The 22,595-nt window shown below is 42.3% G+C and overlaps 1 protein-coding gene across 1 annotated transcript in view; it reads right to left on the reverse strand.

The window, feature by feature from the left end:
- LAMA1 (laminin subunit alpha 1) overlaps window positions 1-22,595 on the reverse strand; it is a 165,748-nt gene that overhangs the window by 87,217 nt on the left and 55,936 nt on the right. Inside the window, exons 6-15 of the mRNA XM_033439381.2 lie at window positions 20,186-20,275; window positions 10,875-10,992; window positions 9,802-9,980; window positions 9,033-9,138; window positions 6,730-6,890; window positions 5,644-5,784; window positions 4,453-4,626; window positions 2,705-2,806; window positions 1,702-1,913; window positions 832-943 (exon numbers count right to left, since the gene is read on the reverse strand). Of these exons, the coding sequence (XP_033295272.1) occupies window positions 832-943; window positions 1,702-1,913; window positions 2,705-2,806; window positions 4,453-4,626; window positions 5,644-5,784; window positions 6,730-6,890; window positions 9,033-9,138; window positions 9,802-9,980; window positions 10,875-10,992; window positions 20,186-20,275 (1,395 nt within the window). The remainder of the gene's footprint in view (window positions 1-831; window positions 944-1,701; window positions 1,914-2,704; window positions 2,807-4,452; window positions 4,627-5,643; window positions 5,785-6,729; window positions 6,891-9,032; window positions 9,139-9,801; window positions 9,981-10,874; window positions 10,993-20,185; window positions 20,276-22,595) is intronic.

Here is a 22,595-nt window from a genome sequence, read left to right on the forward strand (position 1 = left end):
ATGTTCTCACTTTGTAAAAATGCTTGCCAAGAAATCACAGCCAATGACAAATGTTCACAATCACAGTCATGGGCTCATGAGGCGCAGGACCTCATGGCAATTAGCAGGGATGAAGTTCAATGACCACTTCCTAGCTGTGTGACCTTGGTCAAGTTACTTAACCTCTCTGTGTCTCCGTTTCCTAATCTACGGAACAGAAAGTATATGAAGGGCCTACCTCATAGGATTGTTGTAAGGATTAAATGAGGTAACATATGGAAGGGGCTCAGAATAGTGCCAAATGCATAGACAGTTCTCAGTAAGAGAGAGTTACTATCAATATGTATGTCCAAATAATTTCAAAAAATATTTCAAAATTTTTAAGCGACAGATTACTTTCATCCATGACTGCAAGTATGGTTTCATATACTGCATATGTGAGGTAGAGCCCACCTCAGTAACATAGCCTGGGGCCATCAAAGGTCTCCAAAAAGGCCTGGCTTGTCTGAAGCTTTCCAGGGTCGCATGTTGGTAATTGGTAAATGTTCAAATACAATCAAATTCAATCCTCCTTAGAAATGCAAAATATGGCATGGGTGTCTCAACTTTCCTGTTGACTAAGCAGGACGGTGACACTTACTTAGAGTATTCCCAGATGCCCCAGAGGAATTAGATTTCCTTAAACAATGTATTTCCAATGTTCCAATAACCTCCAAAAGTCTGATGTTTAGAAACACTGGGTTTCCAAAGTTAAAATTCAAACACGCATTACGACATCACCTTCAATATGCTTTTCCCCCAACCCCGCAGGAAGGAGAAAAGGAAGAAGACGGGAAGGAGGAGGAGTGTTACCTCACAAGAGATGCCCGCATAGCCTTGGGGGCACTCGCAATGCTCCACCTCTGTGGCCAGGGACAGGTCTATAACGTTAGGGCTGGCTGTGTCCAGAGAGACAGAATCCAACCTGCAAACAAACAGGCAGGGCCGTTACAGGACTTACACACTCGCACACGGCATCTAACACCTCAAAGAAGACGAATTCCTAAGAAAGATTTAATTCAAACAAAATGGTGATGTGATTTTTGTAAGTAAGTAAAGATTTTCACAACAGGACACTTTCTGGGAGTGTTCATTAGTCCCTGGAAATGCCTTGGACATTTGGTACAAGACGAGCTGCTGTCCATACACAGCCGTGGGAAGGCTCTGAGAAGCCCGTTCCGAAGAGTGAACTCCAGAACGAACCCATGCAGCTGAACTCTCTCTAGAGCAGAGAGATTGTCCTGAATGTGCAGTTCTCTGTTTGCTTTAGCTGCATCCAACATGTATGCTTAGCCTGGCATTGCCAGAAACTGACCTTCTCAGAGTAACAAAACGACGAAGGATGGACTCATGAGCTTAAATAGTTTGTGAAAACCTAAGACCATTAACATCAGGAGGGTGAAAACCAGATGCAACACAGTTAACAACTGTCACCTCATTGGGCATTTCTCAAAAATCCACCCTGAAAGTTTCTGATCCCAATGCCAAGTCTATCTCCTACCAGATACATTTGTCATGGACAACAACTGTTATGCCTTTGATAAAATTATAGTGATAAAAAATAATTCCAAGACAGTTCTTTTAGCTGTGTCCTTAAAATAATCAAGTAAAGTATATTCAGCTTAAAATTGTATGATAATAAAGACAAGATCACCTACGTTTTCCCTCCTTTTCAGTACACACCTGTAAAGAGCCATCTTTGCAGAATTGTAGTCGGCTCTGATCAAGAGATGTGTCACGTTGGCAAGCACGGTCATCAGCTGGTCGCGATCTACCTCCCTCCTGCTATGAAAATCTCGGAAGTGCTCAGGCACGAGTCTAACCACGTTCAAGTGCTCTTCATAGGGCTGCAATAACAGGCCCTCTGCCTGGGTCCTTAAAGTGAGCCCATTCCCCTAACATTTAAAAACAAGAGGAAATATATTCATAATTCAATTTCATGATCAAACACTAAAAGCAGATTTTGTATTCAGCCACGTGGCTTTTCAGTTGTGTGCAGGTTTTTGGCAAACGTGTAATGATGTCCATAGCCCTTGGTCCAGAACGACCAGAGAAAACGTATCACTATCTTCCTCTCAGAGGGATTCGGATAAGTCTAAAGACTGTGCCTGTGCTGGGATCTCAGAAAAGAGACAAAGTCATGCACTAGCCCACAGTTTCCCTCAAAGCAACCAATCTGACACCTCTAATCTTTTTTTTAATTGAAGCATAGTTGATTTACAGTGTTTCAGGGGTACAGCAAAGGCCAAGGCCTTGCTGGGTCTTTTTGTGATGGGAGTGTGGATACAGGAACAGGGACAGAGGTGGAGGACAAAAATGACAATGCATCTCCAGTCCCCACACAGCCAGGCACTGCTGCCTAGTCATTCACATGGGGAGGACGCTACAGGAGGGGAGGAGGGACCCAAAGGGCCTAAAAGGAAGTCCCAACATCGAGGAAAAACTCCTCTCCCTCTAAATTGTGAATAGACAGATCAGCTACAGGAGCAAGCGAAGAGCTACAGGTGCTGCCCTGAGGCAATTCTGGAAATTCCCAGTCTCAGCGGAGTCCAGACGGGCAAAGCACCACTGAATGGCCACCTGGCCCTGAGCTCCTGCCACTACGGCCTCGCTTAGCCACCTTCAGTCATAAAACTGCTGCCCCACGAAGCCCTCGGCTCTAGCGAACTGATGCGAAAGCAATTACCTTAATGATGACGTCAGCGTGAGACATGGGGTCACCGTCCGCCATCTCCACTGGGACCTCGTAAGACACCGTGTACTTCAGGAATCCACCAAACGCCGTCAGCTGGAATGTTTAAGTGACAATGAGCACGGAGCGGAAGGATCATAGCCCTTGGCAAGGGGACACGGTCTCTAGGATCCACCTGGCAACAACTAGGCTGCGAGGTGTCCCAGAGGCCACAATATGTAAGGATTTCACATTAAAGGCAGTGGAAAGGAAGCACGTTATACGAATGTTCTGTTTAACTGATACCATGAAATGTAGGATACTGTCTAAATGCACAGAAAAAAACGTACTCCTCCTTAGAGATCCCGAGGTAAATTACTCTGAACTTGTGCTAGTCCCACGATAGACCTTTATTTCACTTAAGGACTTTAGGGGGCAGAGAGTGTGATCCAGGACTACAACCTCAACACTGGGGCTCACCGCCCTGCTTATAGGACGGCAACAGCAACACGTGTGATCAGCTAAAGGAAGGACTAAGGATTTCCTTCCTGATCAGACATCCTTTAATGTAAAAGAGAGATTTTCTTTCTGCCAGCTATGGTACAACGTTCAGAATCCAATCTTTGCACCATAAAATTGGAGAGGTGCTCCCCAGACATGAAAACAAAACTATTGAATTTTGGTGATAAGATCCCATTCTAAATAGAAAATGTCTTCTAAGATTATAATTTGATGGGAAAAGTAATCATTTTCAAAAATAAACACTACTGGGCTTCCCTGGTGGCGCAGTGGTTGAGAGTCCGCCTGCCGATGCAGGGGACACAGGTTCGTGCCCTGGTCCAGGAAGATCCCACATGCCGCGGAGCGGCTGGGCCCGTGAGCCATGGCCGCTGAGCCTGCGCGTCCGGAGCCTGTGCTCCGCAACAGGAGAGGCCACAAGAGTGAGAGGCCCGTGTACCGAAAAAAATAAAATAAAAAAAAAATAAACACTACTTAAATATACACAAAACAGCTATAAAATTAAAATATAACCAACAAATTAACTGGAAATGTACCATGGTACGAGACCTACACTACATATACCATGACTTCAAACAAACCAAAGGCCTGGATAAGGTGAGCAGGGAGCTGTAGGTATTGAGAGAGATTCCATTGGATATATTTTCAGATCGATCAGAGTCTGGAGGGAAGCGGCCTAATTGGTGAGGAGGGACAGGACCATGTCATTGAAGGGAGAGGTTAAATCGTAGCCACCAACTTCCCACTTTGTGGAATCACCTTTGAGCGTTTTCTTACAGTGGAAAGTATTCTACCTGTTCTTAAACACGCACTTCACGTGAGCAACAAGCATAATAAAGAAGAAGGGGGCAGTGCAAGGGTTCCTGCACACCTTTCCCAGGGGTGTTCTATACGCCAGGTAAGACAGGTACACGGCTGGCTCCACAGGGCAGGGATGCGAGGGACCTTCACAAAGGCCCAGGTGACCCAGGAACCCAGAGCAAAACAGAAGGTCTGTCGGGGAGGGGACAAGATTTCATACAACAGACCACCTTCGACGGGGCCAAGAAAGACATAGGTTCATATTTTAAAGATGCAGTAAAGTCTAACAAGGATAAAAAGACCGTGTGAGTCAGGTGTCAGTAAACGCTGTGTGATATTCTGCTAAACTCAAAAGAGACCAACGACAGTACTTGAAAAGCCAACACAAGGTCTTCCTTAATGTGCTCTGAGATCTCTGCCCCAGACACCGGCCCTGGAAGTACCTTGTTTCCCAGGTAGGCCTCCGGGGCCGACCAGTAATACTGGGAGGTCAGCCTCTGCACCACCGCCGAGCTGTTGATGCTGATCTGGTGACGCCCGCCCAGCATGTCCTGCTGGGACCGGAGCTGGCTGGAACTGACCAAGTCGGTGACCAGCCAGCCGGACATATCTTTCACCTTAAAAAAGATCCAAGAATTTTAGAACATGAAATTGAAGTCACCTTAGGTTTCACCCAGCCCAGTGTTAGTATCTTCACCGTGAAGGGACAGACCCAGAAAGCACGGCGAGGACGGAGCTAACACACGGTGGCCCTTGCACTCGTCAAAGGACCCGGAAAACCTGAGAACGAGTCACACGTCCCCCAAACCCAGGTCAATTAGAAGCAAATAATGAGCAAAACCATAAAGGCCACGGGTATATAACTTAGGTTAAAAAACAGCAAAGAACTCAATAAACGCATTGAACACAGTGTCTCTGGCTAACTCTGACTTCGTTGTTGCCCCCTGCTTCTTAGCCAAATGCCAAAAACCGTATAAAACGACCTCCAGATCCTATCCTCCCAATTTGTCATCTACATAGAGATGACAGGAGATCACCCACAGGAACGCACCCCATTCTCAAGTACTGATCCGAATCCCTCCTCCCCATACGCTGGTGAGGAGGGAGGAGGGAGGGGAGGAGGGAGGGTCAGGGACTAGCCCTAACCTCCAGCCATCACCCTGTCCTCCCTAGAACCCACTCAGCACTCACCCAGAACTCGTTCCCCCAGAATTCTCGATTCCCCAAACAAAGGGAGTACCCTGCCTCTCCTCATAAACTGTGCCACCTGCTGCGTTCCCACCTCGCCTGCTTCTTCAAGCTAGAAAATTCTGCATGTCCCCAGGTCCTGCTATGCTTCCCGGCCTGAGACCGGGGTGGGGCTGGTGGGGTAAGATCTGACCCCACAACTCCATGCATTTCCCCACAGAAGAAATTTACACACGATGCATTCTGCAATGCCGCAGCATCCTATTGCTTCCATAGGAAAATGTATGAGGGAACAAACACATGATCTAGGAATTTTAGTGACACTTTGGTAAGTGGGCAGCCTTTGATCCACGCCGACGTCGGTCCAAAGGATGAGAGTGGTGTTACAGAAAAGACAGCCTCATCGCTTTCTGACACAGTTCCTGGCTCTCAAAGGATTCCCTCACCTGACTGATTGGCCAGGAGAGGCTGTCGCAAACGTCAGAGACACCAAAGCAGAAGCATTCCGAGCAGCCCTGGGGGTTCCTTTCCTCCAAGTTATAGAATCCTGGTTTGCATCGATCACAATGTTTCCCCTCAACATTCTCCTGCAAATTGGAGTAAAAAATTAGCTTTTGAAACCAATAGGTAGGCAGACTACAATGACATTAACATGACATTAGCAAGAAAGATGTCTGGCGATCCAGAGACACAGGTAAACAAAAAGACACTCAAAGTCAATGCGAAGCCTCATGATGTCACGATTTCCAGATAGTCTGAAATACGTATCATTTGATTTTGTAGTCAAGACTGAGGCTAGGGATCTTAGAGCTTGGTCCTTATATTTAAATGGCTTTTTCGTGTTGCTTTGTTTTAAATCTTCTATGTCTGCAGATCTTTCAAGCATTTTAAAATCTGAAGAGGACTATGTAATTGTCTTGTTAATAAATGCTCAAGATAATTTTCCATCATATGTAACGTACCTAAGACTCTGCTTACATGGGAAGGAACACAAGACACAGCTGGAAGTCCGCTGAATTACGGGGAGATGGTTATTAGTGTCAGATAGCCAGAAAACGCCTCCCTGGTACCAGATTCATGCATTTCTTATCATTGTTCAATTCCTTTTTAAGAGAAGTCCAAAAGAATCTATCTGCCTTTAATTAATGTTCTTAGAAATGTAGTGTTTACTTGGTTCTCCTCTAAACATAAAGCTTAAAAAGGATGTCACAGAAGAGGCATTAGGCCAAGGCCTAAGAAAAGCAGTATTTGGTTTCAACCAGGAAGTCACAGAAATACTTCTGGAGTATCTGGCCATCACCCAGAAGGCACCAAAAAAGAAAATCAGGTGCCCATCTAAGTCCAAGGATATATTCTCTGGCCAGTTCACTGTGACATAATGTCATGCTTCTCAGGAAGGCTCAGGGGAAGGGAGAGTTCCACTTTCACCTCGATGCTTTGCTTAGGACCTGATCATCTGAGCCAATGAAATGCATCCCATTTTCAGGACATCTCAAAGGAAACTCTGGGGCAGCTTTAACCTCCACACATACCTTACAGAGACAAGCCTCGGAGCAGGGTTCCTCATTCACGCTGCCGGCTGGGTTACAGTCACAGGGCACACACGCAGGGTAACCCTTATAACCAAACTGGCAGCGATCACATTTTTCTCCTGCGTAACCTTCCTTGCATGGACACTGACCCGGCCACTTCCCTGCGAAGAAAAATGGCAAAATGACCCAACAGGAAGGTAAAAGAGGTTTAAAGCAGGGGTTGGCCAACTATTTCTATAAAGGGCCAGCGAGTAAATATTTTAGGCTTTCTGGCCAGAGACTCTGTTGCAACTATTCAACTTTGCCCGTATTGCTTGAAAGCAGCGACAGATGATACATAAATAGATGGGTATAGCTTTATTTATAAAAAACAGTGGTGCCAGATATGGCCCATAGACCACAGTTTGACAACTCCTGGTTTAAAGAAAGAACAAGACAGATGGAAAGCACAGAGGCTGGTGGGAATGTAAAATGGTGCAGAAGCTTTGCAAAAACATTTAGTACTCCTTCAAAATGCTAAGCATAGTGTGACCATAAGATCCAGCAATACCATACCTAAGTATTTAACCAAGAAAAATGGAAACATACATCCTCCCAAAAACTTGTACATAAATGTTTGTAGCAGCATTATTCACAATAGACAAAAAGTCAAAACCACCCAAATATTCATCAACCGATGAGTGGATAAGTTAAACATGCATGCAATGGAGTATTATTCAGCAATCAAAAGCACTGAAGTACTGACACGTGCTACATGGATGAACCCTGAGAACATTATGCTCCGTGAAAGAAGCCAGTCACTGAAGACCACAGAGTGTATGGTTCTATTTATACGAAATGGCCAGAATAAGCAAATCTCTAGAGAAAAATTACATCCGTGGCTGCCTAGAGCTTGGAGCTGGGGCAAAGGGATGGAGGAAAACAGGCAACAACTGCCAGTGGGGAAGGGGTTTCTTTATGGGGAGATGAAAATGTACCAATATTGGATTGTGGTGATGGCTGCACCCATGAATATGCCGAAACACAATGAATTGTACACTTTAAATGGGTGTACTGTATGGTAGTCAATCATATCACAAAATCAAGCTTTCTTTTTTTTTTTAAAGCACATAAGCCAGTGGTGGAGGGCAATAAGCACCGTCTTTGCTTCTAATGCCAGCTTTGAAAGTTGTGTACTCTTGGCCAAGGTTCTTAAGTACTCTGAGCTACAGTTTCCTTGCCTATAAATTGGGTAAAATAATTTTTATTGGCCATGATTTAAAGTCGAAATGAGGGATTCCCTGGTGGCGCAGTGGTTGAGAGTCCGCCTGCCGATGCAGGGGACACAGGTTCGTGCCCCGGTCCGGGAAGATCCCACATGCCGCAGAGCGGCTGGGCCCGTGAGCCATGGCCGCTGAGCCTGCGCATCCGGAGCCTGTGCTTCGCAACGGGAGAGGCCACAGTAGTGAGAGGCCCGCGTACCCCCCCCCACAAAAAAAAAGTTGAAATGATATATATTTGAAAATGAACCCAATCAAGGGTGATTGTAATCAGCCCCAGCATCTCATCACGCGTTGCGGGTAAGAATCAACTCCCTCCTGTAATTTACCCTCCCCCTTGTCAGCAGGGCCCACAGACAGCACATCCCTCCCTGCCGAGCAATATCCATCCTCACTGCTAGTGATGGGGCACTGGAGGGGGTCACAGGGGTCTCTGGACAGATGCCACCTCCTCAGGAGACTCTGGTATTTGCAAGTCCATTTGCCAGTTTTTGAAATGGAAAGAACACTGACATTTACAAAGTTAACTGGGGGATCTGATTGCTTTGTGGGAGGATGTATGCTAAAGGCTCTGCATGTCTTCTGAGCGCTAAGTAGAGTGATTGCTATTTACTGTTTCACGTATGACTTGAAACCGAGCCTTATTTCCTCTTTCGTCAAAAGCTAATTAACCTCTCAAATGTCATTTCATTGTCCCAACATTGCCATTTCCACCCTCTACCTCCCTCCCATCACGATTCCTAATTTTGCTTTATGCCCAGGGCACTGATTCCTACCTGGCTTTATATTATTTATGTACTTGTTCGTTTATTGTCTGCTTGTGAGCAGGGACCTTGGTCATCTTGTTCGAGGATATATATGTTCCTAGGTCCTAGAAAACTGCCTGACACGTAGTAGGTGCTTAGTAAATATTTGGTGAGTGAAAGAATCAATAGAGAATCACACCACTAAATTATTACACAATGCTAACAGTCTCACTAGGTACAGATCTTACACACACACACACACATCAATTACAAGCACAAAAACGAATCAAGTACTCACCTCTGTGCAAGTCAGAATGAAGGTCATTCTTAATACAGACAGAACTGAGGGACCCCAGAGGGTCACAGTCACAGGGATGACAAGGGTTGTCATCATAAGGTGACACCTGAAAGGCAGAGGTTGCCCTAGATTATCTTGCTAGAAATAACAGCAATATTAGTATTAACATTGAGAATAATACCAATGACAAGGTATTGACTTTTTATCCAAGATGTGACTATCACAATGATTCTGTGTACCCAGTGGGTGTAGGTCAAGCCAGAAAAAAAGTGCAAACATCTTTTTGACAGTGACAGCAGCTGGCGTCATTAGCAAAGTGTCATCCTTCTTCATTATCACTGCTACCCGTCCCCTCACTCTGCCATCTCTTGGAGACATGTAGAAGCCTCTCCTATGACTTAGCCACCATGGGATTCCCGTGACAGCTACATATGGTGTCAACTGAGGAGTGAGCACTTCCTACTGGCAAGATACAGCTGCTTTAGTTATTGGCTGACTCTCCACAGGGACACTTACTATCACAAAACTCTGAGATGACGTAGCCAGTAGACCCACAATTCAAGTTAAGTAACAATGGTGAACATCCTACCCTGAGCAAGAAAACAGGATGGATAGAGCAGGAAACTGATATCTGAAGAACACTACCAGCATATTGTAAGAATACAGATGAAATGTTGCAAAAGGAAATGTCTTCAATACAGAGACTGATGCGTGGCGGCCTGAATGTCTTTTCTACCGCAAAGCTGGGCGACAGTTGAGGCGCTCTTACCCTGTGTGGTCTGTAATATCCATCCACGCAGGTTTCACAGTTGATGCCCATGGTTTTCTGCAGGCAATCAATACAAACCCCTCCTCCTCTGAATTGTCCGGCAGTATTCAGACTTCTCTTCTGATTCGCCACATTTTCATCATAGTAACAGTCTTTGGCTTTATTGTGGCAATTGCATTCTAGGAAAATATTTTAACATCTCAATTAATACAGATACCGTGGCCTAGATAAAGAAAAGCCTTCCCTCCTTTAGTAAATTTTGATGACTATAAATTAAATTAAAATTATAGAAGTCATTTTAGTAGCAATCTTTCAGAGGCATTGGGGAGTAGCTATCTGAATTATACGTATGCATATCCACTTGATTCATCAACCTGTCTTCTGGGATCATATCTTGCAGAAGCACTTGCTCACTTGTCAATGACAAAGGTGAATTACTGCACCATTGCTTGTGTTAACAAAGGACTTGTAACAAGCAAAATACCACGGGTAGGTAGCTGTTTTGATTATGTTACATCCATATAATGGAGTTCAGTGCAACTGCTTTTAAAACAGCATTTCATAGTGTTAATATGGAGATGTTTTATTTAAGATATATTGTTAAATATAAAAGTAATGCATAGAATGGCACGCATAGCACATCAGGTTCTGTGTACAAACAGTGTGATGTGTTGGAATATACTAACTTATGCTTTACTTGTAAAAACATTTCAGGAAGAACCTACCAGGAAATAATAAAAAGTAGGAAGGATGGAAACAGAAATATATAAATATACTTTTATATACTGTAGATATTGGAACCTTGTGAATATATTGCCTATTTAAAATTTAAATCCAAATTTATAAAGAATAAATTAATATATGGGAAGTGGAATCTTAGAGAAATAGCAAATTGATAATCAATGCATTCGGGTCTCAATCCTTTAAATTTTATTAAGGTAGTCTGCCTCTTTGTGAACTACCTGAATAACTAAGAAAACCAGTTATTTACTACTTACAGATGTTAAGTCACCATAAACTGAAGCATATGAAGGGGGAAAACTTCACATCCTTGCAATTCTCAGTGAACTTACCTTCACACGTGTTACCAGAGGAAACAGTGCCGGGCCTCCAGGGCTGCTGACGGTACCCAGGACAACACCGATTGCAGCTGTCACCACACGTATTATGTTCACACTGACACTGGAATTTCTAGGCAGTAAAGAATATAAAATTGCATCTGAAAATTTACCTGTATGTTTTTCTTAATTTTATTTAGAAAGAACCCATCACAGTCAAATACACAGCAAGAGTTTACAATCAAGCAAACTAGCATATAATTTTTAGAGGAAAAAAAAAACATATGACCTGGTTACAAACAGAAGTGAGAAGGAATAAACCAAAACTAACATATGGCTTAACAAAAAAGAACTTTTCAAAAGAGACACATTGACCTGAAAGGTTTGGAAGCTCCTACTAGTAACTTTCTTGATACTCATCTCTGTTTTTTCAGCAATAATAAAAGTCCTAGGCTTCCCTGGTGGTGCAGTGGTTAAGAATCCGCCTGCCAATGCAGGGGACACAGGTTCGATCCCTGGTCCAGGAAAATCTCACATGCCACGGAGGAACTAAGCCCGTGCACCACAACTACTGAGCCTGTGCTCTAGAGCCCGTAAGCCACAACTACTGAGACCGCAAGCCACAACAACTGAGCCCAGGTACCCCAACTACTGAAGCCCGCGCGCCGAGAGCCTGTGCTTCGCAACAAGAGAAGCCACCGCAATGAGAAGCCCACGCACCAAAAGGAAGAGTAGCCCCTGCTTGCCGCAACTAGAGAAAGCCCATGTGCAGCAACAAAGACCCAACGCAGCCAAAAATAAATAAACAAAAATTTAAAAAAAAAATCCGATTCAGGAGTTAAATTATTACGAACATTGGGTAAAAATAAGTAGCTTCGTGTAAGTTTTAAAAGAAGAAAAGAGAATGCCTTCTTCTTCACTTAATACTACGTTAAAAGAGGGAAACTTTATTTTACCTTGATTTAGCACCACAAAAAAAGAAAGAGGGTGAAGTTAAAAGGAGGAGAATCCTTCTTTTAAAAAGTATAGGAGACGATGGAAAGATAGCGGAGAGATGAGGGGAAGATGGCGGAGAGACGAGGGGAAGATGGCGGAGAGACGAGGGGAAGATGGCGGAGAGACGAGGGGAAGATGGCGGAAGAGTAAGACGCGGAGATCACCTTCCTCCCCACAGATACACCAGAAATACATCTACACGTGGAACAACTCCTACAGAACACCTTCTGAACGCTGGCAGAAGACCTCAGACCTCCCAAAAGGCAAGAAACTCCCCACGTACCTGGGTAGGGCAAAAGAAAAAACCGAGACAAAACGATAGGGACGGGACCTGCACCAGTGGGAGGGAGCTGTGAAGGAGGAAAAGTTTCCACACACTAGGAAGCCCCTTCGTGGGCGGAGACTGCGGGTGGCGGAGGTCGGGGGAGCTTCGAAGCCGCGGAGGAGAGCGCAGCAACAGGGGTGCGGAGGGCAAAGCGGAGAGATTCCCGCACAGAGGATCAGGGCCGACCGGCACTCACCAGCCCGAGGCTTGTCTGCTCACCTGCCAGGGCGGGCAGGGCTGCGAGCTGAGGCTCGGGCTTTGGTCGGAGCGCAGGGAGAGGACTGGGGTTGGCGGCGTGAACACAGCCTGCAGGGGATTAGTGCACCACGGCTAGCCGGGAGGGAGTCCGGGAAAAGTCTGGACCTGCCGAAGAGGCAAGAGACTTTTTCTTCCCTCTTTGTTTCCTGGTGCGCGAGGAGAGGGGATTAAGAACGCTACTTAAAGGAGCTCCAGAGGCTGCGCGAGCCGCGGCTAACAGCGCGGACCTCAGAGACGGGCATGAGACGCTAAGGCTGCTGCTGCCGCCACCAAGAAGCCTGTGTGCGAGCACAGCTCACTATCCACACCTCCTTTCCGGGGAGCCTGTGCAGGCCCCCACTGCCAGGTTCCCAGGATCCAGGGACAACTTCCTCGGGAGAACGCACGGCGCCTCAGGCTGCTGCAACGTCACGCCGTCCTCTGCCGCAACGTCATGCCCTCCTCTGCCGCAACGTCACGCCGTCCTCTGCCGCAACGTCATGCCGTCCTCTGCCGCCGCAGGCCCGCCCCGCACTCCGCGCCCCTCCCTCCTCCCGGCCTGAGTGAGCCAGAGCCCCCGAATCAGCGGCTCATTTAACCCCGTCCTGTCTGAGCGGAAAAACAGAAGCCCTCCAGCAACCTACATGCAGAGGCGGGGCCAAATCCAAAGCTGAGCCCCTGCGAGCTGTGAGAACAAAGAAGAGAAAGGGAAATCTCTCCCAGCAGCTTCAGAAGCAGCGGATTAAATAAAGCTCCACAATCAACTTGATGTACCCTGCATCTGTGGAATAAATGAATAGACTAACGCATCATCCCAAATTGAGGAGGTGGACTTTGAGAGCAAGATTTATGATTTTTTCCCCTTTTCCTCTTTTTGTGAGGGTGTATGTGTATGCTTCTGTGTAAGATTTTGTCTGTATAGCTTTGCTTCCACCATTTGTACTAGGGTTCTATCCGTCCCTTTTTTTTTTCTTAATAATTAATTCTAATAACTTTTATTTTACTTTATCTTCTTTCTTTCTTTCTTTCTTTCTTTCTTTCTTTCTTTCTTTCTTTCTTTCTTTCTTTCCTTCCTTCCTTCCTTCTTTCCTTCCTTCCTTCCCTCCTTTAGAAAACAAATATTCCCAAATTGAGGAGGTGGACTTTGAGAGCAAGATTTATGATCTTTTCCCCTTTTCCTCTTTTTGTGAGTGTGTATGTGTATGCTTCTGTGTGAGATTTTGTCTGTATAGCTTTGCTTCCACCATTTGTCCTAAGGTTCTATCCAACCGTTTTTGTTTTTCTTTACATTTTTTCTTAATAATTATATTTTAATTTAATAACTTTATATTTTACTTTATTTTACTTTATCTTCTTTCTTTCTTTTTTTCCTTCCTTCCTTCCTCCCACTGTCCCTCCCTCCCTCCCTCCTTTCTTTCTTTCTTTCCTTCTTTCCTTCTTTTCTTCTTTCTTTTTCTTCCTTCCTTCCTTCCTTCCTTCCCTCCTTTCTTTCTTTCTTTCTTTCTTTATTGCTATTTCTACTAATTTGTTCTCTCTACTTTTTCTCCCTTTTATTCTGAGCCGTGTGGATGAAAGGCTCTTCGTGGTGCAGCCAGGAGTCAGTGCTGTGCCTCTGAGGTGGGAGAGCCAACTTCAGTACACTGCTCAGCAAGAGACCTCCCAGCTCCACATAATGCCAAATGGCGAAAATCTCCCAGATCTCCATCTCAACACCAGCACCCAGCTTCACTCAACGACCAGCAAGCTACAGTGCTGGACACCCTATGCCAAACAACTAGCAAAACAGGAACACAACCCCACCCATTAGCAGAGAGGCTGCCTAAAATCATAATAAGTCCACAGACACCCCAAAACACACCACCAGACGTGAACCTGCCCACCAGAGAGACAAGATCCAGCCTCATCCACCAGAACACAGGCACTAGTCCCCTCCACCAGGAAGCATACACAACCCACTGAACCAATCTTAGCCACTGGGGACAGACACCAAAAACAATGGGAACTACGAACCTGCAGCCTGCGAAAAAGAGACCCCAAACACAGTAAGATAAGCAAAATGAGAAGACAGAAAAACACACCGCAGATGAAGGAGCAATATAAAAACCCACCAGAACTAACAAATGAAGAGTAAATAGGCAGTCTACCTGAAAAAGAATTCAGAATAATGATAGTAAAGATAATCCAAAATCTTGGAAATAGAATAGACAAAATGCAAGAAACACTTAACAAGGACCTAGAAGAACTAAAGATGAAACAAACAATGATGAACAACACAATAAATGAAATGGAAAATACTCTAGACGGGATCAATAGCAGAATAACTGAAGCAGAAGAACGGATAAGTGACCTGGAAGATAAAATAGTGGAAATAACTACTGCAGAACAGAATAAAGAAAAAAGAATGAAAAGAACTGAGGACAGTCTCAGAGACCTCTGGGTCAACATTAAATGCACCAACATTCGAATTATAGGGGTTCCAGAAGAAGCAGAGAAAAAGAAAGGGACTGAGAAAATATTTGAAAAGATTATAATTGAAAACTTCCCTAATATGGGAAAGGAAATAGTTAATCAAGTCCAGGAAGCACAGAGAGTCCCATACAGGATAAATCCAAGGAGAAATATGCCAAGACACATATTAATCAAACTATCAAAAATTAAATACAAAGAAAAAATATTAAAAGCAGCAAGGGAAAAACAACAAATAACACACAAGGGAATCCCCATCAGGTTAACAGCTGATCTCTCAGCAGAAACTCTTAAAGCCAGAAGGGAGTGGCAGGACATATTTAAAGTGATGAAGGAGAAAAACCTGCAACCAAGATTACTCTACCCAGCAAGGATCTCATTCAGATTTGATGGAGAAATTAAAACCTTTACAGACAAGCAAAAGCTGAGAGAGTTCAGCACCACCAAACCAGCTGTACAACAAATGCTAAAGGAACTTCTCTAGGCAGGAAACACAAGAGAACGAAAAGACCTACAATAATGAACCCAAAGCAATTTAGAAAATGGGAATAGGAACATACGTATCGATAACTGCCTTAAATGTAAATGGACTAAATGCTCCCACCAAAAGACACAGAGTGGCTGAATGGATACAAAAACAAGACCTATATATATGCCGTCTACGAGAGACCCACTTCAGACATAGAGACACATACAGACTGAAAGTAAGGGGATGGAAAAAGACATTCCATGCAAATGGAAACCAAAAGAAAGCTGGAGTAGCAATTCTCATATCAGACAAAATAGACATTAAATAGACTCTATTACAAGAAACAAAGAAGGACACTACATAATGATCAGGGGATCGATCCAAGAAGAAGATATAACAATTGTAAATATGCACCCAACATAGGAGCACCTCAATACATAAGGCAAATACTAACAGCCATAAAAGGGGAAATCGACAGTAACACATTCATAGTAGGGGACTTTAACACCCCATTTTCATCAATGGACAGATCATCCAAAATGAAAATCAATAAGGAAACACAAGCTTTAAATGATACATTAAACAAGATGGACTTAATTGATATTTATAGGACACTCCATCCAAATACAACAGAATACACATTTTTCTCAAGTGCTCATGGAACATTCTCCAGGATAGATCATATCTTGGGTCACAAATCAAGCCTTAGTAAATTTAAGAAAATTGAAATTGTATCAGGTACCTTTTCCGACCACAACGCCATGAGACTAGATATCAATTACAGGAAAAGATCTGTAAAAAATACAAACACATGGAGGCTACACAATACACTACTTAATAACGAAGTGATCACTGAAGAAATCAAAGAGGAAATCAAAAAATACCTAGAAACAAATGACAATGAAGACATGACGACCCAAAATCTATGGGATGCAGCAAAAGCAGTTCTAAGAGGGAAGTTTATAGCAATACAAGCCCACCTTAAGAAACAGGAAACATCTCGAATAAACAACCTAACCTTGCACCTAAAGCAATTAGAGAAAGAAGAACAAAAAAACCCAAAGTTAGGAGAAGGAAAGAAATCATAAAAATCAGATCAGAAATAAATGAAGGAAACAATAGCAAAGATCAATAAAACTAAAAGCTGGTTCTTTGAGAAGATAAAATAGATAAACCATTAGCCAGACTAATCAAGAAAAAGAGGGAGAGGACTCAAATCAATAAATGAAAAAGGAGAAGTTACAACAGACACCACAGAAATACAAAGCATCCTAAGAGACTACTACAAGCAACACTATGCCAATAAAATGGACAGCCTGAAAGAAATGGACAGATTCTTATAAATGTATAAACTTCGAAGACTGAACCAGGAAGAAATAGAAAATATGAACCGACCAATCGCAAGTAATGAAATTGAAACTGTGATTAAAAACCTTCCAACAAACAAAAGCCCAGGACCAGATGGCTTCACAGGCGAATTTTATCAAACATTTAGAGAAGAGCTAACACCTAACCTTCTCAAACTCTTCCAAAATATAGCAGAGGGAGGAACACTCCCAAATTCATTCTACAAGGCCACCATCACCTTGATACCAAAACCAGACAAGGATGTCACAAAGAAAGAAAACTACAGGCCAATATCACTGATGAACATAGATGCAAAAATCCTCAACAAAATACTAGCAAACTGAATCCAACAGCACATTAAAAGGATCATACACCATGATCAAGTGGGGTTTATTCCAGGAATGCAAGGATTCTTCAATATACGCAAATCAATCAATGTGATAAACCATATTAACAAATTGAAGGAGAAAAACCATATGATCATCTCAATAGATGCAGAGAAAGCTTTTGACAAAATTCAACACCCATTTATGATAAAAACCCTGCAGAAAGTAGACACAGAGGGAACTTTCCTCAACATAATAAAGGCCATATATGATAAACCCACAGCCAACATCATCCTCAATGGTGAAAAACTGAAAGCATTTCCACTAAGATCAGGAACAAGACAAGGTTGCCCACTCCCACCACTCTAATTCAACATAGTTTTGGAAGTTTAAGCCACAGCAATCAGAGGAGAAAAGGAAATAAAAGGAATCCAAATCGGAAAAGAAGAAGTAAAGCTGTCACTGTTTGCAGATGACATGATACTATACATAGAGGATCCTAAAGATGCTACCAGAAAACTACTAGAGCTAATCAATGAATTTGGTAAAGTTGAAGGATACAAAATTAATGCACAGAAATCTCTTGCATTCCTATACACTAATGATGAAAAATCTGAAAGTGAAATCAAGAAAACACTCCCATTTACCATTGCAACAAAAAGAATAAAATATCTAGGAATAAACCTACCTAAGGAGACAAAAGACCTGTATGCAGAAAATTATAAGACACTGATGAAAGAAGTTAAAGATGATACAAATAGATGGAGAGATATACCATGTTCTTGGATTGGAAGAATCAACATTTTGAAAATGATTCTACTACCCAAAGCAATCTACAGATTCAATGCAATCCCTATCAAACTACCAATGGCATTTTTCACAGAACTAGAACAAAAAATTTCACAATTTGTATGGAAACACAAATGACCTCGAATAGCCAAAGCAATCTTGAGAAAGAAAAACAGAGCTGAAGGAATCAGGCTCCCTGACTTCAGACTATACTACAAAGCTACAGTAACCAAGACAGTATAGTCCTGGCACATAAACAGAAAGATAGATCAATGGAACAGGATAGAAAGCCCAGAGATAAACCCACGCACATATGGTCACCTTATCTTTGATAAAGGAGGCAGGAATATACAGTGGAGAAAGGACAGCCTCGTCAATAAGTGGTGCTGGGAAAACTGGACAGGTATATGTAAAAGTATGAGATTAGATCACTCCGTAACACCATACACAAAAATAAGGTCAAAATGGATTAAAGACCTAAATGTAAGGCCAGAAACTATCAAACTCTTAGAGGAAAACATAGGCAGAACACTCTATGACATAAATCACAGCAAGATCCTTTTTGACCCACCTCCTAGAGAAATGGGAAAAAAAACAAAAAAACAAATGGGACCTCATGAAACTTCAAAGCTTTTGCACAGCAAAGGAAACCATAAACAAGACCAAGACAACCCTCAGAATGGGAGAAAATATTTGCAAATGAAGCAACTGACAAAGGATTAATCTCCAAAATTTACAAGCAGCTCATGCAGCTCAATAACAAAAAACCAAACAACCCAATCCAAAAATGGGCAGAAGACCTAAATAGACATTTCTCCAAAGAAGATATACAGACTGCCAACAAACACATGAAAGAATGCTCAACATCATTAATCATTAGAGAAATGCAAATCAAAACTACAATGAGATATCATCTCACACCAGTCAGAATGGCCATCATCAAAAAATCTAGAAACAATAAGTGCTGGAGAGGGTGTGGAGAAAAGGGAACACTCTTGCACTGTTGGTGCAAATGTAAATTGGTACAGCCACTATGGAGAACAGTATGGAGGTTCCTTAAAAAACTACAAATAGAACTACCATATGACCCAGCAATCCCACTACTGGGCACAGACCCTGAGAAAACCATAATTCAAAAAGAGTCATGTACCAAAATGTTCACTTCAGCTCTATTTACAATAGCCCGGAGATGGAAACAACCTAAGTGCCCATCATCGGATGAATGGATAAAGAAGATGTGGCACATATATACAATGGAATATTACTCAGCCATAAAAAGGAACAAAATTGAGCTATTTGTAATGAGGTGGATAGACCTAGAGTCTGTCATACAGAGTGAAGTAAGTCAGAAAGAGAAAGACAAATACCGTATACTAACACATATATATGGAATTTAAGGGAAAAAAATGTCATGAAGAACCTAGGGGTAAGACAGGAATAAAGACACAGACCTACTGGAGAACGGACTTGAGGATATGGGGAGGGGGAAGGGTGAGCTGTGACAAAGCGAGAGAGAAGCATGGACATATATACACTACCAAACGTAAGGTAGATAGCTAGTGGGAAGCAGCCTCATAGCACAGGGAGATCAGCTCGGTGCTTTGTGACCGCCTGAAGGGGTGGGATAGGGAGGGTGGGAGGGAGGGAGACGCAAGAGGGAAGAGATATGGGAACATATGTATATGTATAACTGATTCACTTTGTTATAAAGCAGAAAGTAACACACCATTGTAAATCAATTATACCCCAATATAGATGTTAAAAAAAAAAAGTATAAACATGATTTCTAACTGCACGTGATTTTCACTTGACTATCTTATAGAGAAGAGCTTCAAAATTCAAAAGGTTACTGAATTGCACACTTAAAAACGATTAAAATGGTAAATTTTACGTTACCTTTTTTTTTAAACACCTCCAAAAAAAAAAATTTATGGAAAGAATTTAATTAGAAACATATTCTGGGCCTCCCTGGTGGCGCAGTGGTTGAGAGTCCGCCTGCCGATGCAGGGGACACGGGTTCGTGCCCCGGTCCGGGAGGATCCCACGTGCCGCGGAGCAGCTGGGCCCGTGAGCCATGGCTGCTGAGCCTGCGCGTCCAGAGCCTGTGCTCCGCAACGGGAGAGGCCACAACAGTGAGAGGCCCGCGTACCGAAAAAAAAAAAAAAAAAAAAAAAAAAGAAACATATTCTCCTACCAACACAAAATTAAATTGTTTAAAAAAATTAAACCAGTTAAATTATCTGAAAATCTTTTTTTGTGGCTTGATTTTATAACTTTCAACACATGCCTTGAATAAAAAAGTGCAATGCAAATATTATAGCTACAAGTGCTATTTTGAATTTTTAGTAAAATGTGAAATACTATAACTCACCTTTATAGTTTCATCCCATGGGCAGCTACTAGCATGGCCATAACAAATACACATTCCTCCAACAGAAATGTCTTTTATTGAATAGTAATACTAAGGAAAAAGAAAGTAACAAGCAAAAATTAAAACCTCTTCTATTTCAGTGAGAAGAAAATGTTGGCACTCCAACAAATATCTCAGTTGTTATTGGTAATCAAAAACACAGATATGCATTTTAAACTATATTTCATGCACAAGTAAATATAAATAAAATATTTATGTTCAATTAATGTAAACAATGTTCAGGGCTTCCCTGGTGGCGCAGTGGTTGAGAGTCCGCCTGCCGATGCAGGGGACACGGGTTTGAGCCCTGGTCTGGGAAGATCCCACATGCCACGGAGCAACTGGGCCCATGAGCCACAATTACTGAGCCTGTGCGTCTGGAGCCTGTGCTCTGCAACAAGAGAGGCCAGAACAGTGAGAGGCCCAGGCACTGCGATGAAGAGTGGCCCCTGCTTGCCACAACTAGAGAAAGCCCTCGCACAGAAACGAAGACCCAACACAGCCATAAATAAATAAATTATTCATTAAAAAAAAATGTTCAAATTAGCTCATCAACAGAAACCAAAGGAGTTTAAAAAGAATTTCTCAACTTGGCTGCATCTTAAACCGAGGCAGTCATATTCAAAGGCCATGTTACTGAAAACCCTAAAAATATTCCTAAATTGAACACAGCCCTATATAAAAAGGAATAACTCATGACCAATTAGGATTTATCCCATCGGTGCAGAGTTAATTTAACACACAAAAAAATCAATAAATGTAAATCACCACATTAACAGAATAAAGGAGAAAAATCATATGATCATTTCATTAGATGCACAAAAAGCATTTTACAGAAGGCAACACCATCAATTAAAAAACAACTCAGCAAACCAGAAGTAGAAGAGAACTTCTTCAGTCTAATGCAGGCGTGTCTATGGAAAACCTAGAGCTAACAGTGAAAGATTAAGTGCTTTCCTCTTGAAATCTGCTCTTACCATTTCTATTCAACATTCTATGGGAGGTGCCAGCCAGTTCAATAATGCAAGAAAAAAGAAGTCAAAAGCAAACAGAGTGCACAGTAAGACTAAACTGTCATTATCTGTAGATGACATGATTGTGTACATAGAAAATCTATCAAAAACTACTAGAATATGTGAATTTGGCAATGTCTCAATCAACAAAAATTAATTGTACTTCTATACACTAGCAATGAACAAATGGAAAATAAATGTTAGAAAGCAAACCATTAACACTAATATTCAAAAACATGAAATACTTAAAAATAAACTGAACAAAAGATTGACAAATAAACAAATAATAGATCATTGCCAAGAGGAACTTAAGAAGACAGAGATAAGTGGGGAGGTATAGCACATTCATGGACTAGATGATCCAATATTGTCAAAATGTCTTCCAAAATTCCTCCTAACTCGATCTATGGAATCAATGGAATCCCAATGAAAGTCTTAGCAGGATTTCTTTCTTCCCTTCTTTCTTTATTTCTTTCCTACTTTCTTTCCTTCTTTCTTTCCTTCTTTTTGGTATTAATTGACAAACTGATTCTAAAATTTATAAGGAAACACAATGAACTTGGAACAGCCTAACCAATCTTGAAAAAGGACTGAGTTGGACTATCATGGTACCTGACTTCAAGATTTACTGCAGTAATCAAGAAAGACTGTTATTGGCATAAGGATAGACAAATAGATCATTGGGACAGTATAGAGTCCAGAAACGCACCCACAATGATACGGTCAAGTAATTTTCAACAGGGCACCAAAACAATTTAAAGGGAGAAAGGAAAGTATTTTCAACACATGGTGCTGGAACAATTGTATATACACATGGGGAAAAAACAACCTTCGCCTCTACCTCACACCAAATACAAAAATTAACAAGAAAAGGATAATAAACGTGAAAGCTGAAACTATAAAGCTATTATAAGAAAGCATCGGAAAATATTTGTGTAAACTCGCGATAAGCAAATATTTTTCAGAAAGGAATAGAAAGCACTAACTATAAAAGAAAAACGATAAACTGGACTTTATCAAAATTAAACCATCTACTCCTCAGAAGTCATAGTTAGGAAAAGCAGATAAGCAAGAGACAAACCAGGGCAGGAGAAGGGATTTGCAGTATAGACACAACTGACAAAGGATTTCTACACAGCATACATAGAGATCTTTTATAACTCAGGAATAAGGAGATGGATAACCCAATTTAAAAATGGATAGAAATGTCATCAGATACAAATAAGGACACGCTCAACATCAGTCATCAGGGAAATACGAATTAATACCCCGAGGAGATGCCACCGCATGCACATCAGCACGGCTGAGGTGACAGTGACCGACGCCCCGATGTGTGAAAGTGTGCGGTGCACCCAGAG

This window comes from Orcinus orca, chromosome 15 (assembly GCF_937001465.1).
Source record: "Orcinus orca chromosome 15, mOrcOrc1.1, whole genome shotgun sequence".
NCBI lineage: Eukaryota > Metazoa > Chordata > Mammalia > Artiodactyla > Delphinidae > Orcinus > Orcinus orca.